The 14,588-nt window shown below is 42.3% G+C and overlaps 1 protein-coding gene across 1 annotated transcript in view; it reads left to right on the plus strand.

Annotated features, from left to right (window-relative positions):
• The first annotated feature begins 3,202 nt into the window (after positions 1–3,202).
• Positions 3,203–14,588, plus strand: part of LOC118212693 (vacuolar protein sorting-associated protein 13B-like) — a 303,731-nt gene continuing 292,345 nt past the window's right edge. Inside the window, 2 exon segments of the mRNA XM_035390874.1 lie at positions 3,203–3,349; positions 4,924–5,067. Coding sequence (XP_035246765.1) covers positions 3,203–3,349; positions 4,924–5,067 — 291 coding nt within the window.

Here is a 14,588-nt window from a genome sequence, read left to right on the forward strand (position 1 = left end):
AACCATTTCAGGGAAATGAACATCAAAAGCAAGAACTCACACTGATGGTGTTACTCAAATGTGGGCAACATTATGACACTGTGAAAAAAGCCGTTTCATAGACAAAAGGTTAAAATGAATCCTTAAAATAATATGAAATCAGTGTTTCTGGGAAATATGTAAGCCTTGAACCTATGACACCTCACATGCACTTCCAGGAATATGAGTAGAAAGTATCATAGCTGATCTTCACCGGTGAGTACAACAAAACATAGGTTGAACCTTCCATACACCTTCTATGTCCAGCATCACATTTTTAACAAAGTAACAATCTTATGTAGATATACATGAGACGGGGCAATGGAAAAGTGCCATGAAATATCAGCAAAACAACTGCCTTAACTTTGACAAAGTGAAAAAAGTGACATTTCTGAAAATCATGAAAAATATAATCAATATAGGCCCGTAATTCTTCTGTAACAAGATTTCCAACACTAACTCTCTAATGCCTAAGTTGTATCGCAGATGGAACGGGCACCTAGCTTTCATCTGAACTGACCAGTCACTGAGCTATGATGACTGTTTTAGGACCACTGTCATGCCAATGCCAGTAGCACATCTGGAACAGGCCAAATGCAGTGAATGGGCTTGTGAGAAATCAACAGTGAATGTTTGACTCTTGAGATTTCTTCAAACTACTTTGTACTGGCAGACCACACACTGAAGCCTGGCAGAGTATCACAAGCCAGATGAATTGCCTGTAGAATTGACCATTTCAATTTTGTAATTGGGTAGCATGACCACTGCCAAACATGAGGTGCTGGCTGGTTCACTTGAGGTCAGAAAAATGTATTTATGAAGGGATAATTGGAGAGCAAGAGCCAGTCACTTCACAGCCAGAAATATTTGAACTGTGTTCAATCCTTGAAATATGACTATGTGGCTTATTAGTATTTGACAACTATGTTGGGAAAATAAATAATTTAAAATTAAAAAACAAATATTTATCTTATTTTCTAAATTCTTGAATTTTGTGACTTACAAAGGAAATCATGCAACACATTGCTTTGATCATTAGACATGCCTTCAGTGTAGTGGTAACCTAATATTTTCACCTGAATTGAATTCTATTCATTGCGTGTGTATTTATACCTTTTTGACTAAACCTGTTGGTTAGGTAGAAATATTCTTTGAATGAATATACTGCACACTGAACATATGAGTTCTACTTTCACATTGTAAATGCATTACATAGGCCTATATCAGACAAACACACAAGCAGGATATCCTTTAAAGTTGTCAAAGTATTTATAGCTATGGGTGTAGCATAAAAAGTTCATGTTTGGCCACTCAACACCATTTTAAATCTTTGCTGACACATGTTCAAATAGACAAACTAACAAAAATACAAAATGTTGATTTTTTTCTCTTAGATTATGCGGGTGATTAATAAAACACTAAGCCTGTATTGCAGTTTCAACAATGCTTTGATATATAGGCTAATGATATTTATTTATGGACTATACCGTAAAAAAGGCACAAATTGCATCTTCTACATTACAATTGATGGCATCATTCTGCCACGTTTACTCTTTGAAGGTACGATGAATCGGTCTTCATGAAAGAGTTTTGGTCGTGTCTTTCTGAAACTGGTTGTATTTTACCCGCGCGGTCGTCTTGACACTCTCTTGTGGTCAGACCACAAAACAGAGTGCCCAGCGTGATAGTAATAGGAAATGACATCACCGTGAATACCGGATGTAGTTAGATGCGGAAGGGGTCTTCACGATGATGATGGAAGTGCTCACTGGTCGTTGTTTATGTTTGGATATGAAGGAATGAATCCGTGCGGAATACAGGACACTACTCAAAATTTCATTAATCAAGTAAGAATTAAATGAAAGTTATGTGCATAGCACTGGGTCGAATTTCGGATTTTTGCTTGATTATTTTTTCCATCTCGTTAGAACTTGAGTTAACTAGTGCTAGCTACCTAACAGGTAGATAGCTCGTTTATTGTACATGCTGCCTAACAATATATATTGCACATGTGCTTTCCTTTCATATGCATAATAGGTAGCTACGATCATAATAAATACACAGATTAGTTGTCGAATGTTATTGCTTTATCTGTAAATTATTGACAAAGTAATCCCTTTCGCTGCTCTTTACAGATGAAGCCAGGAAAAAGTTCCAGCTGTTACCCGCAACTCAAAGCTGTGCTAACTTGCTAATTATCGGGAGCGTTCAATTTCGCCACTGCTGTCATAATTTTCATGTAGATTTGTCTGGCTAGTTGATGGCTAACAAGCGGACGCGTAAACGTTTTCAATAACGTCTTGTCGTTTGCTAGTTTGCATCTAGGTAGCTACCAACTAGCTAGCTAGCTTTCTACATCTTGCCAAATGTATAAGAAATGAATCATCTGTTTTCCAGCTTGTCAACCCAGTTAACCAGCTCATTATCATATATCAATAAGGTAATGTGTCAAGTCGACACTGCATATAACTTTCTAGTTGTCGGAATTTTTGTTTATGAGAAAAACATTAGGAATGTAGAATCTAATACAAGAATGACAGACTAATTGGTGTGTCTTTATCTAATCACAGAACAAATTATAATGTTGTCATATTATTAGATATGTTATTGTCTTAAATTGGGATGCCTATAATGAACATTTCACAAAGAATAGTATTATTGTTTCTTGTATACTAGATACGCTCTTATTCTGTGTGATATGCAGAATGTCATCAAAGAAACACAGGTTTTCAGTCAAGTTTACAGATTGTGCTAGGGCTCTAACATTTTCCCAAAGGAGCCAATATGCCCCTAAGTTGAATAATTTAGGAGAACACTAATGCATCCCAGTTAGTTGATATACTTCTAAATTATTTTTTCAGTTTGCACACATCAATTTTCAGGAGCAAATGTAGAGTACTGTATGCTATGAAAAACTTTAATAAAGATTTATAGACACTGATATGTCCAGACAGTAGGTTTTTTGGATTCTCTCCAGGTGTAGTTCACATCCATACAAATTTGTAGTTCAACCTTCTTATTAAATTTACTTGAATATGACAGTGTTATAAAACAATAGTCATTCTTCTTTCTTAGAGTTGTGTATGATCTATGTAATAATCTATAAGCATTCGGGCTATATAATGTGTGGACTGTTATTATAATCCTCTATTTCTTCTCTTTGACAGCACTGAGGGTGCTCGACATGTTGGAGTCTTACGTCACTCCCTTGTTGATGAGCTATGTAAACCGCTACATTAAGAACCTGAAGCCCTCAGACCTGCAGCTGTCTCTTTGGGGAGGAGATGTTGTCCTCAGCAAGCTGGACTTGAAGCTGGACGTCCTGGAACAGGTACTGTATGGCTCCACCACACTTGTTTGTGCTTCAGCGTTTGACATAGGAATTAATTTTTACAAGTAAGATGCAAATTTCCCGTTTGAGTGGCATTTTAATATATGCAGTGACATATCATTTATATTACTCAATAGGCAGTATAATTATGTCTGTATTTTTATTGTGTTATATAGGATTATTGAAAAGCTGAAGTCTGGATAGATTTTTCCCTCTTGAATCTGAAAGTCATGCGTCCATAGACATGTAAATAGACCTGAAGCTAATCTGAAAATTCGTTTTTCATATCACCTGGGGCTTTTGCACAAAGCATGTGATAACTTTGAAGTCTGCATCATGCTACTCAGTAATGGTATCCTGTCATTTGAACTTCTGAAGTAGTTCAAATGACAGGTTCCCGGCTTGACAATCCTGTTAACTAGCAATATTGTAAGTAAGGTAACTTGACTTGTCAGGTCGACACTGTGTGAAGCACTTTCTAGTTGTTTTCAGAATTTTTGGTTGTAAAGAAAAACAGTAGCAATGTAGAATGGAACACAGTATTAGTAAACAAGCACGACAGTCTAATTAGTGTGCATGACCTTCTCTTTCCCTGAAATTCACGAAACTACAGATGATTTTTTTCACCTTAAATTATTGAGACCTTGAATTTAATATAGCTTTTCAACTCATTGTATCCCTGGCTCACATCAGAACTAAAATAGAAATGTAAGTCTGGTGTTGGTATTTAATTTTTCAAGCCATTCTCATTGTATTTAGATTGATGGATTTTTTTTGGAAGACTGTTCCAATTTGCTATGTATTTTGGTACAGTTTGATCTTGTACTTGTAAAATATGTAAAGGTTCAGGCTGCCATGTACTAGGAGTGCTTCTTCTTTCCGCAATGATTCAGCCATTCCAAAATAGCAGACGGAAAACAATACCTAACAGGGAATGTGATGAAAATTCTCATTGAAAGCAGCTTTTGACAGTTTGACACTGGGAACATACTGCTCCTTAGAAGTGTAATGCTATCTTTAAAGGCCGGCAGTATTTATTTCTTTTTGTAGTTTGTAGTCTCTTTATTGAATTTGGCCACGTCTAATCTGCAAAGGAATAATTTTAAAACCATCCTTTAAGTGAAATAATGTTGTCTTTGAAACAGGCATGTGAAAATCCATTATAGCTCTTCCTCAGTTGCATTTAGCTAATTATTAGCCTTTGGCTGGACAGCAGAGCTTGTACGATTCCATGGGATGTTTTTTATTTTCTTAAAAAACTTTAGACTTTAGCTTTAGGACAGTTACTGATGCTTAACATGTACACTCATCGTACATAATTGAATCTTTGCGATTCCCTTCCTGTAAACACCATACATTTGGTTTCAGAGGCGATTTGAAGAACTTTTTTTTACTGTTTGTATCTGTGAAGAGGTTTGTTTTTACAATCGCCTTATTGTCTTGCCTAATTTCTGTCCGGGAAAGATGTTTGTCTGTACTGGTATGTAGGGTCCTAGTTTTTGTGGTTTTCCCTCCATGCAGGTGAAGTGAAGTTGGTCTGGCTGTTGAGGTTTGGTCTTTCTCCCCATCCGTAGGAGCTGAAGCTGCCTTTCACCTTCCTGAGTGGCCACATCCATGAGCTGCGCATCCATGTGCCATGGACCAAGCTGGGCTCAGAGCCCGTGGTCATCACCATCAACACCATGGAGTGCATCTTAAAGCTGAAGGATGGGGCTCAGGTCAGTGGTGTCATAGCCTCGCATATCGCAGACCCTTGTGGCATTATTAACCTGACCTGGTGGAGACTGTCATGAAAGAAGTCCACCGAACCTCTGGGGGTGGTTTTTAGTAATAGAGCACTGGTTATTCTCTTCTTCAGATGAATTATGATCTTGTTGGGGGGGGGGGGGGGGGGCACAGAGATTCAAGCCACTGGGAGAAACTTTCTGGAGCCCTTAGATTATAGAACACCAGTTTCACAATCTTTGGCTTTTCTACCTAGACATTCTTGAGGTATGACTGTCTGTGGTCCAGTCAAGAGTTTTGATATTTTGTAGCAGTGTCACTGTCTGACAGTAATTGTGCTGACCCCATGATTATGTGGCAGTTGAGTTACGTTACATATTCCCCCAGTCCTCATTCAGCCTGATGATGCACCTTTTAGCCAACTCTGGAGTCCTCCAGCTGAGCTGTGCAGATTATCCACACATCCCCAAGGCTGAAATCTGAAAATATAGTCTCTCCATGAAAACAAAAAAGAACAACATTTTACAAAGACTTAAGAACAACAGCGGTATCGCCATTCTCATTTTGCATTAATGTTCTTAACCAAGAGGGCTTAGACCTTGTTAATTTGACTTTGCTTAGCAACGCTCTTTCTGATCGTACTCCTCAATGCTTAATTATGTCCCTCAGCGGTCCTAGATGAACCGGGCTAATAACGATCCAATACAAGCAAGCGAAAGGGGGAGAGGCCAGCAGCAAATAAATCATGGCCGCTTTGGTGGAGAATGATGTCATGCCCGCACGCCGTGCCTCATATTTTGATCCACGTTTTCAAAAGCTGGAGGGGGAAAAAGAAGACAGACGTTGGCCATGGCTTTAAAGGAGCCTTCAACAAAGAGCACATTTGGGGACGTCGCGATGAAAGAGTGTCGTCATTCACGCTACCAGAATTAAACATTTGCAAATGCTCTTTTAATTCCTTTGGTAAAATAAGGCCTCCTTTATGCGAAACAGACAGGCTTTGGTGCAAAGCCAAGATCAGAAATGTATTAACCGTTTATTAAACTGTTAATATGTGCATCTCGAAAGGATGATGTATTTGTAGTCAGTATTGATATTTTTCTGTTTCTACGACAGTCCTGTTAGTCCTGTCTGCGTGTATTTCTGCTTTATCGCTAGTATGATAAAATTGTGCTTGAAATCGAACAGTAGCACATTGCGTGAAAATTACAGTGCAACCTTGACCTCAGTTGAATGTAAAAAAATTGACAAGTAGTCAATGTTTTTGCTCATAACAAGATGCTTAGTTGGCAATAAGTCTTGATATCACACATTAAAAAAATCATATTCTCATGGAAAGTGAGATGTCTTGTTGGGTAGCTTGTCAGTGTCTTTGTGCAAACATATATCAGTTAATCAAATTATTAACTTAAAATAAACATCAGGAGTATGACTGAAATAAATATTTTTTTAAAGCTTTGTATTAGCCTTACTCCAGACTGATGGCATTAACTGTGATGGTAGGATTGCACCTTTTAGTTGTGGGGCTATATGAGTTTGGGAATGCCCTACCAGCTGTCTCCCTTGGGTGGTGCTATGGGCAGTTATGCACCGCTCTGTGGGGCTGTTGGCAGCAGTTGGCACTGACTGGTACAGTCAGTATTTATGCCAGACAGTGGGTCCTGCCCACACAGTGGAACCAGGCATTTTAGCAGAATGAAACACTCAGCAGCCAAATAGGGAATGTTAATGTACATTCGGACAAATTTGGATGAAGGTGAAATTTTGTCTGCAAAGGACGTGACCCTGCAGATTTTGTCAAACAGCTCTTGCGTGAATTAGAGTTCAACTTTAAGGACGGTATAAATGTGCATTCTCGCCACATTTAGTGATCTGGCAAAGGAGTTGTTGTGTGCGTCTCTGCTTTCTTTCATTAACTCCGACCCTGCAGAATGAGAAGTAACATGTCTGTGGCTTTGCGTCTCTGAAATAAAGTGCTTTCATTAAACTTTTGGAAACCAAAATATTTTAATCAAATAAATTTGTTGGAAAGTGAATTTACGGGCCAGTACAGGAAACAGTGTTGGGGCAAATGGTTTGATGTGTGGGTCGCCAGTTCGGATGGTGGTTTATGGACCGTTGTTGTGGTCTTTTCCTTGATGTTTTGAGTGATGTACATACTGCACCCTTGCCAATTATGCAGTTATGAAAGTTAACGCTGGCTTTGGGGTCAATGTGCTAAACTCCCATTTCTTGGCTTTATAGAATGTCTGCAACAGATTGCTCTGCCTAAAGTATGCAAAGTCATGTGGAAAGTTGGGGTGGATGTGATGGATGTTGGATGTACTTAATATATTTTTCAGGTGAGGTCTTTGAGCTAATGACAGCTGACATGTTGGAAGGCTGCCTGTAGGCTGCCCAAGTTCACGACCGCTAGGTAACCAGAAGTAGTACCGGCCCTCACTTTCTTTCTATGTTATGCATGAGAGCTAGTTCTACCAACCAGAAGACTTCGAATGGAAAAGGGGCTGTTTCTGTTCTTGTTCAGTGTGCTGTCACCTCTGTACAGCTACCTAAATAATGCCATAATTAACGATAGTGCTGATCAGGGCAGGAGTGTTTTATAGGTTATACAGTTCTTGGCAAGATGTTCCCCAGGCCAGACATAAACCAAATCTTTCAGCCCTAGTGTCACCAGCCTGAAGCAAGACTAGAGCCCGTTTTATTTCGGTAACTGCCATTTTCCTGGTTGTGCTACTATTGGGGGGGGGGGGGGGGGGGGGTTAATCCAGGCTTTAGTTAGAAAAGTGCTGGGCTTGTAGGGCCCATGCCTCGACCAGCACGTGTTTCAGTGCCACTGTGATTCATTTGGGCACACAGCACACCCATTTAGAGGTTGCCCCATCCCTCTTGGCAAAAGTTGGTATAGCCCACACTGGTCTGTGCCTAGAGAGAAGAGGCTATTAACTACAGCTGAGCACATGACGCATAAAAAGGGAGCGCGTCTGCCATCTATCAGCTGGAGGACGCCAGTGCATCTGCGGAGACGGAAATCTGAAAAAGATTACAGGGAAGAGTAATATTTATATTATTTTATTTAGGTTTGATTTGAAATATTTTCGTACTGGGAAATGGAGTACGAAGGACATTTTCGTGAGAAGAGCCTGGTCCTACCTGCGCCACCCAGGCAGCCGCCGAATGCAAAGGCGGGTTAAGAGCAGCCGCGCTACAGGAAGGTGGACGTTTCAAGGCCAGATGTCCCATAAGAAACGCATTTCAGGAGAAGTCAATTACAGCTAATTATGCGGACCGCCGCAACAGATCTGTACCACATGATCCCTCGGAGCCCTGCGCTAATGGTAAATATCGTACTGCGCTGGTGGCTACTGCTGGAGCGATCGTGTTTCCGCCATTATGGAAATCCAGACTTGTTTTTCTGCTCCGCGCACCGTTCGAGGTCAGGAGGCGTCGATGCGACGTGTGCTCACGTGCTCTGAAAACAGGTATTCCTTACAGATGTTTTCTCGGATTTCTCAGGTCGAGAAAGGATTTTTGGGAAGATTGTAGATGACGTTTGGACAAATTATTTGATGGTATGCGCACCCGGGGAGACGACGTTTTGGAGCGCCGCCAGACTCCCCAACAGAAGCTCCGGCCGGTGGAATTCAAACGAAAGGCTGCAGCCCCTCGCTATCTGACGGGGGGGTAGCGAGCCTCCACTGTCCTGCCATCCCGAGACCCAGGAATGCCAAACAGGCAGTCTCTTCATTTGATTAAGAAAAGCTGCGCGTCATAAGTTATATTTATGCTTTCTTAAAAGGTATTAAACTACTTTACATCAAAGGTTGTCACTGACTTCAGAAATCTCCACTGTAGGATAAATCCTACCAGTTGTTTGTTCTATGATAGCGCTTTTTTCAAACTGAGGAGGGAAAAACGATCCTTTAAATCTGTCTTATTTGTCCTAATTACAGCCTGTCAAGGGGATTTTCAAGGACAACTAAGGGATTTATGAAGAAATAGGAACATGATATAAACATTAAAATAGTTTAATGTACATAAATCTCATTTCAGCTTATAGTGACTTGCATATCTCTAGTTCGCCATCGCTTTTATCAGTCAAACTAATCAGGCGGTTAAGCCTGAACTTGGCCTGTGCTTTGTGCACTCAAACCAAAACTTTACCAAAACTTTATTTTGGAGGGATTACTAATAGTATTTTCAGATAACCTTTAGTATTCTTCAAAATCAAACCAAAACGCTGAAATGATGGGAAGATCATTTTGATGTTTTAAAGGAAACTAAATTTTAACTAAGAAGGTAATGCTGTCCAGTGCTTATAGCTGAAAATTCAGATCTTCAGTGACATAGATTAACTCTCATTGTAATTGCACTTGTTGTAGTTTCTGCCCCTTTCATTAGAAAACATTTATTGGATACTTTTAGTTTAGTCTTAGGAAACTTTAACCAACATGGAAAATAATGTAATTAATACAATATGCAGTAATTTTTTTGTTGCAATTATGTTAAAAACATGAAATTCTGCCCTGAAGAAAACATCCGCATAACTTTTTAAGTTCAGCGAGGGTTCTGTAATTTAAGTAACGTTTTCAGAGCATTTTCATCGTACTAATTCCTCTTTGGGATTTGGATATTAGAATCTCTTTAGTGCCCATCGGCAAGGAACCAAGAATGCAATTTTAGCTCCCAGCAAAACTGGAAAGAGTTCCACTTTTAGTTGCACTTGGAGATTACAGCTCCTGCTGACAGAGTAATTACCTAAAATGGTATATAATGAGGACTTTTTCAGCTTAGATATATGGGAAAAAATGTGGTCAGATGTTACGCATTAATTTTGCGTATTCTTTCAAAGTGCACCATCCTATTTCTGCACTGCGTCAGAATATTATTTCCTGTCATTCATATTAATGATTTGCTGCCATTTCCCTTTGAAGTTCGCCAAGCTGTGAACATTCATACTTTTGACCTGGGCTTCGCAGTTTGTTGAGAGATGCAGCTTCTCTTATTTTCAGTTTAGACTTATGAAAAGTCTATAAATCGAAGGCAAATAAAACCATGTGGTTGTAATCTTTTTTTTTTTTTAACGTTGGCCTCAAACCTTGGTGGAGAGGGCCATTTCCAGTCCTGGAGGGCTGTGGGGTCTGCTAGTTGCGTCGAGCCGCTGCTTGTGATTGGATAATTTGAAGGCTTGACGTGAATAGGAAGTCCAGGAGTAAATGGGGTTTTCAGCTGGAAGGGCTCCATCCCTCGAGGTTGGGGTTTTCGTGCACCTAATCCAGGAAACGGATCCCGGTTTATGGTTAAGGGGCGCCCTTCGTTAGCGGGGACTTGCGGACATGTTGCGTCGCCTCCTGCGCGACCTTCGGCTCTGTGCGCTCGCTGCATCGGAGGGGAAAGTGATTTCTGGTTCCCTCTGCTCGTCGATTCATCCAGGCCGCGTGGTGGAAAGGCCCGGAGTGCGGCGCAGCGTCAGAGACCACACACGTCTCGCATCAGATAGTCCGCTCGGCTCTGATCTGCACCCGTCTTTAAAAAAAGAAGCCTTGGAACGCTCCGCGGAACGGGGGATAGGTCCCAAATGGCATCGAAATTTGTACGCCGTTCTTCGCTAACCGCGGGTATTAATAGCTCCTAATGAGAACTCCCCACCCCCCGTTGTTTCGTTTTTCTCTGATGAGAGTTGGGTGTTTCGGTCACAAGCTCCGTTTAGGCCATAGTTTTACTTTTGGCTTTTCCTTTTTCACTGGGAACAGATTGGGGGACCAGAAAAGGGGTGATGGGGGTCAATTTCTGATGGAGCGATTCAAACAAATACTTCAATGAATTGAGGACACTTTTCTAAAAGAGAATTAGCTTTTTTGTGAGGTTGGGGTGGGGGGGAAGGGGTACAATCTCTTTAATTAATTATTTTTTAAATCATTTGTGATGTAGGCTTTTAGTCTTGGAAAGGGAAGCACGTTCCTCTCCCACACACACAACCTCCACTTTGCCTGGTATTCGTGTGGGCTGTGAGAAGCGGTTAGCGGCTGCGCTCCCTAGAATAACGCGCAACCAGGTCGTTTACAGTACCAACACCAGGCCTCTATAAAACTTGAAAAAGTGTCTAGCCCACATCAGTTCGCTGTCGTCTGTCCTCTAGCGTAACACTTTCGAGAGTTAAATTGCTTTAAAAAAACAAAATTAGGTTTGGGGCTGAGGGAAAAAAAAAACCCCCTCATGTCATCTGTTCTCTAGACTTGTGGTGTCTGTCGAATTCCTCGGCTATATTTAGCCAGCCGTTGCACTGAAACAGCACCAGGGCTCCCTGGTCTGCTGTGTTAAAGAGATAATTGCTAACATTGACAGAACAGAGCAGTGTGAGGACATCCCAATGTCTGAGGACAAGCAGCCCCGAGCCCTGGGGAGAGACCCGTGATCACGGAGACCAGACGAGGCCGGAAACGGCTGTGACCGACCCTGCTGTGGCTAGGCCTATATATAACAATGCAACTGTCAGGACTGCACGGCAGATGGAATGCATTGTTATACCGCTTTTCCCAGCAACTACGGTGACACGAAGAGCTTTACCATTAATGCCTCTCGTTAACCCTTTCACACACACACTCGCGCACCAACGGCGAAAGGCAGCCATGCGAGGCGCCCACCAGCTCGTTAGGAGCAATTAGGGGTTAGGTGTCTCGCTCAAGGACACTTCAGCACTTTTTCCCAGAGGGCCAGGGATTGAGCCAGCAACTTTCCGATTGCCAGACCGCACTGCCTCCTGAGGAATGGTTATATATACTATAACTATAACTGCTGTGAATAATTCAGATGCAGGTGTTTTTTTTAATGAAACCAGAGAGGGTTCCCTTTGGAGGTCGCTCTGTGTCTGACAGGACGTGTGGGAGGACGGGACTTTTGCTGCTGCTGCTGATGTGGAGGATCTGATTGGAGCAGTGCTCTGAGATGAGTAGGGGGGAGGGGCCTTCAGCTCGTGTGTTGTTTGGCCTCTATTCAGGGATATTTATAGTTTCCTTAAAGACTATTTTTAGTTCCCCCACAACCTCACGCGGTATAAATAATGTGTTTTTCTGGTGAAATAGAATATCATTTCACTTTTAAACTGTTAACCATGCCACTCTACCACTAAGGTTTTTTTTCTTTTTTACATTTGAAAGGTTTATGTTCTTGGTTTGACTCGCACAGTGATTTTTACTAATACACTCATTCCTGTTTTGCCTAGTTGATATGATTTTTGGACTTTATTTCCGACGTCAGTTATTTTGTTTATTAATTTATTTGTTAACATGATTGTGTATTTTATTTGCATACAAGGTTACATCATTCATGGAAGCTTGCAGTGTCTCTGTAGGGATTTCCGATTCACAACCCTCCAGTTTGGCCCTGGACTTTCTCTTCTCTTCTGCCTGTTTATGAGTGGCCATGGTCTTTTAAAAGCTGATTTCTTGCCAGGCCTGTGTAAAGACCTGTTTCTCTATAGTCCCGGTAGGAAGGTATGTTCTGACCTCAGTTCTGAGGTCTGGTGTGCCAGCAGCATCAGCAGTACTAATGTTTCTGGGTACATGAAAAAAAGCTGGACCCTGACCCTGGAGCTCATTCTCTGTTTGGAGATAAAACCGTAAGGAAAGAGCGGAACACGGAAAAGAAAACAGCCCTTGGAAGTTTGTAATCAGATAGCGCAAACTGGATAATCTCCGACCAGCGCCGTCCGGAAACCTTCGCTTTGATTCCCCCGGCTCACGGAGGGCAAATGGCTCACGGAGATTTGGCCGTAAATCCGCTCGATCAACGCCCGCACGCGCCCGGGTACTCGCCCGCCCGCCAGCTCGCCCGCTCGCCCGCCCACACGCTCGCCCGTCAGAGGGGAAAAGCCACGCCCTCGGCACCTCTTCAGGCTGACCTTCACCTGCGAGTCAGCCTGACGTCGTCGTGCGCCCCCCCCCCCCCCCCACACACCCGTTCATAAGTGTTCTGTCGTTCGCAAAGCGTGCGCTGTCCGCCGGGGGCTGGAGAAAGCATGGCGCTGTTAGCGGGGAGTCAGACAATGGCGGTATGTTTCCAATATGGGGAATCGCATTGTAATGCAGTCCAGTGATTTTGTTTTCCTCAGGCTCAGTGTCTGAGAATGTGAGCCTCGCGTTACCGCTGGCCGGAGTGTTTGGACTGCGTCTGTGACGTCCTGATGCCATTCAAGTTATAAGCCTCGTTTTAAGAATTTCTTAGAATAAATTGCGTCTCGGAGCAAGAGAAGTTGAATTAAGGGGAATGGAACATGACATCGTGAAGTGAAATGAGCGAGGAATGAAGGAGGGATGAGGGAAGGACAGCGTATCCACGTTAAGAAGTGGTGTGAAACGGCAGCAGAGCAGAGGAGGGGGTGGGGGGGGGAAGGGGGGGCTGGAAATCCCAGATGTGGGGTGTTTACACTGGGCCTGACTGGTCAGCCTGTCAGAAACACCCCAGGGCCCCCCCGCCTGGGCCGTCTCTCCTGCCAACCAGCTTTTGTGTCATCGTCCCCCCCCCTCGCCACTCACTCCTGAGACTGCACCCCTTTCATTCCCCGACTCCACACACACTTGTATATTTTCACAGCCAGCCCCTCAAAGTGCTGGGAAGGTGCAGCTCCTTAAACCCGAGGTTTCGCTGTAAGTAGCTGGCCTCGTTCGTAAGGTTTGTTTGCGATGTAGCCTAATCTGCATTGCGTCTCGCTCCGTGGGTTCGTAGCTTCGGGGTTTCAGCGCGGGGGCTAATGCTCGTCCCTTCACTGCGTGCATTACGCTGGTAATGGCATGTGCTGTTTGATTATGGAAGCCGTTGGCTTTGAGAATCCAGGTGGGCCGTCAGAGTACCTGTTTATTTCTGTTAGCCGGCGGTTAGAACCTGAGAGGCCTGCAGGCTGCTGTTCTGGCTCACATCTGCAAGTCTTTTTGGCGTTAAACTATGGGGACTAATTGGCTCACCTTTCCCTGTTTCTGGCCTCTGCTTTTCAGGTCCAACAATAATCAATAAACCAGCTCAACATAAGCTGACCATGGGGGGTCCTCATATTATTTTTCATAAGTAATTTTTAGTGAAAACACCACTTGTGTAGCAGACATTGGTAAAATAAGTAGCCTATTTGAAATTTCTTAGCACATCAAACACCAGTACACTAACTCTGTATACTGACAAATTTGAAAAGAAACATATTTCCACCAATATTTACAATAAAGTCATTCTTTCATTCTTTGAGTGTACATTTGGTTTACTAGCATTTTGTTTAAGATTATTAGCGACCTGCGGAATGCATTTTCAAATTTTACTGGGACTGAAAGACTTTAGGATTCAAAGTATTTAAAAAAAACAAAAACGTTTTGACCCAGGTCTGGTGTGTATCTATTTTTCTGTTTTCCTTTTATTTAAACTACAATTATTTTTGGACATTTTATTAGCATTACGCAGAAACCCGTCTATTCTTTTATTCTTTGAGACCATCTGTTCCTCCTTTATCGCGCCGGCGTAGCGGCGTTTGGTC

The sequence above is a fragment of the Anguilla anguilla genome, chromosome 1, assembly GCF_013347855.1.
Source record: "Anguilla anguilla isolate fAngAng1 chromosome 1, fAngAng1.pri, whole genome shotgun sequence".
In the NCBI taxonomy this organism is placed as follows: domain Eukaryota; kingdom Metazoa; phylum Chordata; class Actinopteri; order Anguilliformes; family Anguillidae; genus Anguilla; species Anguilla anguilla.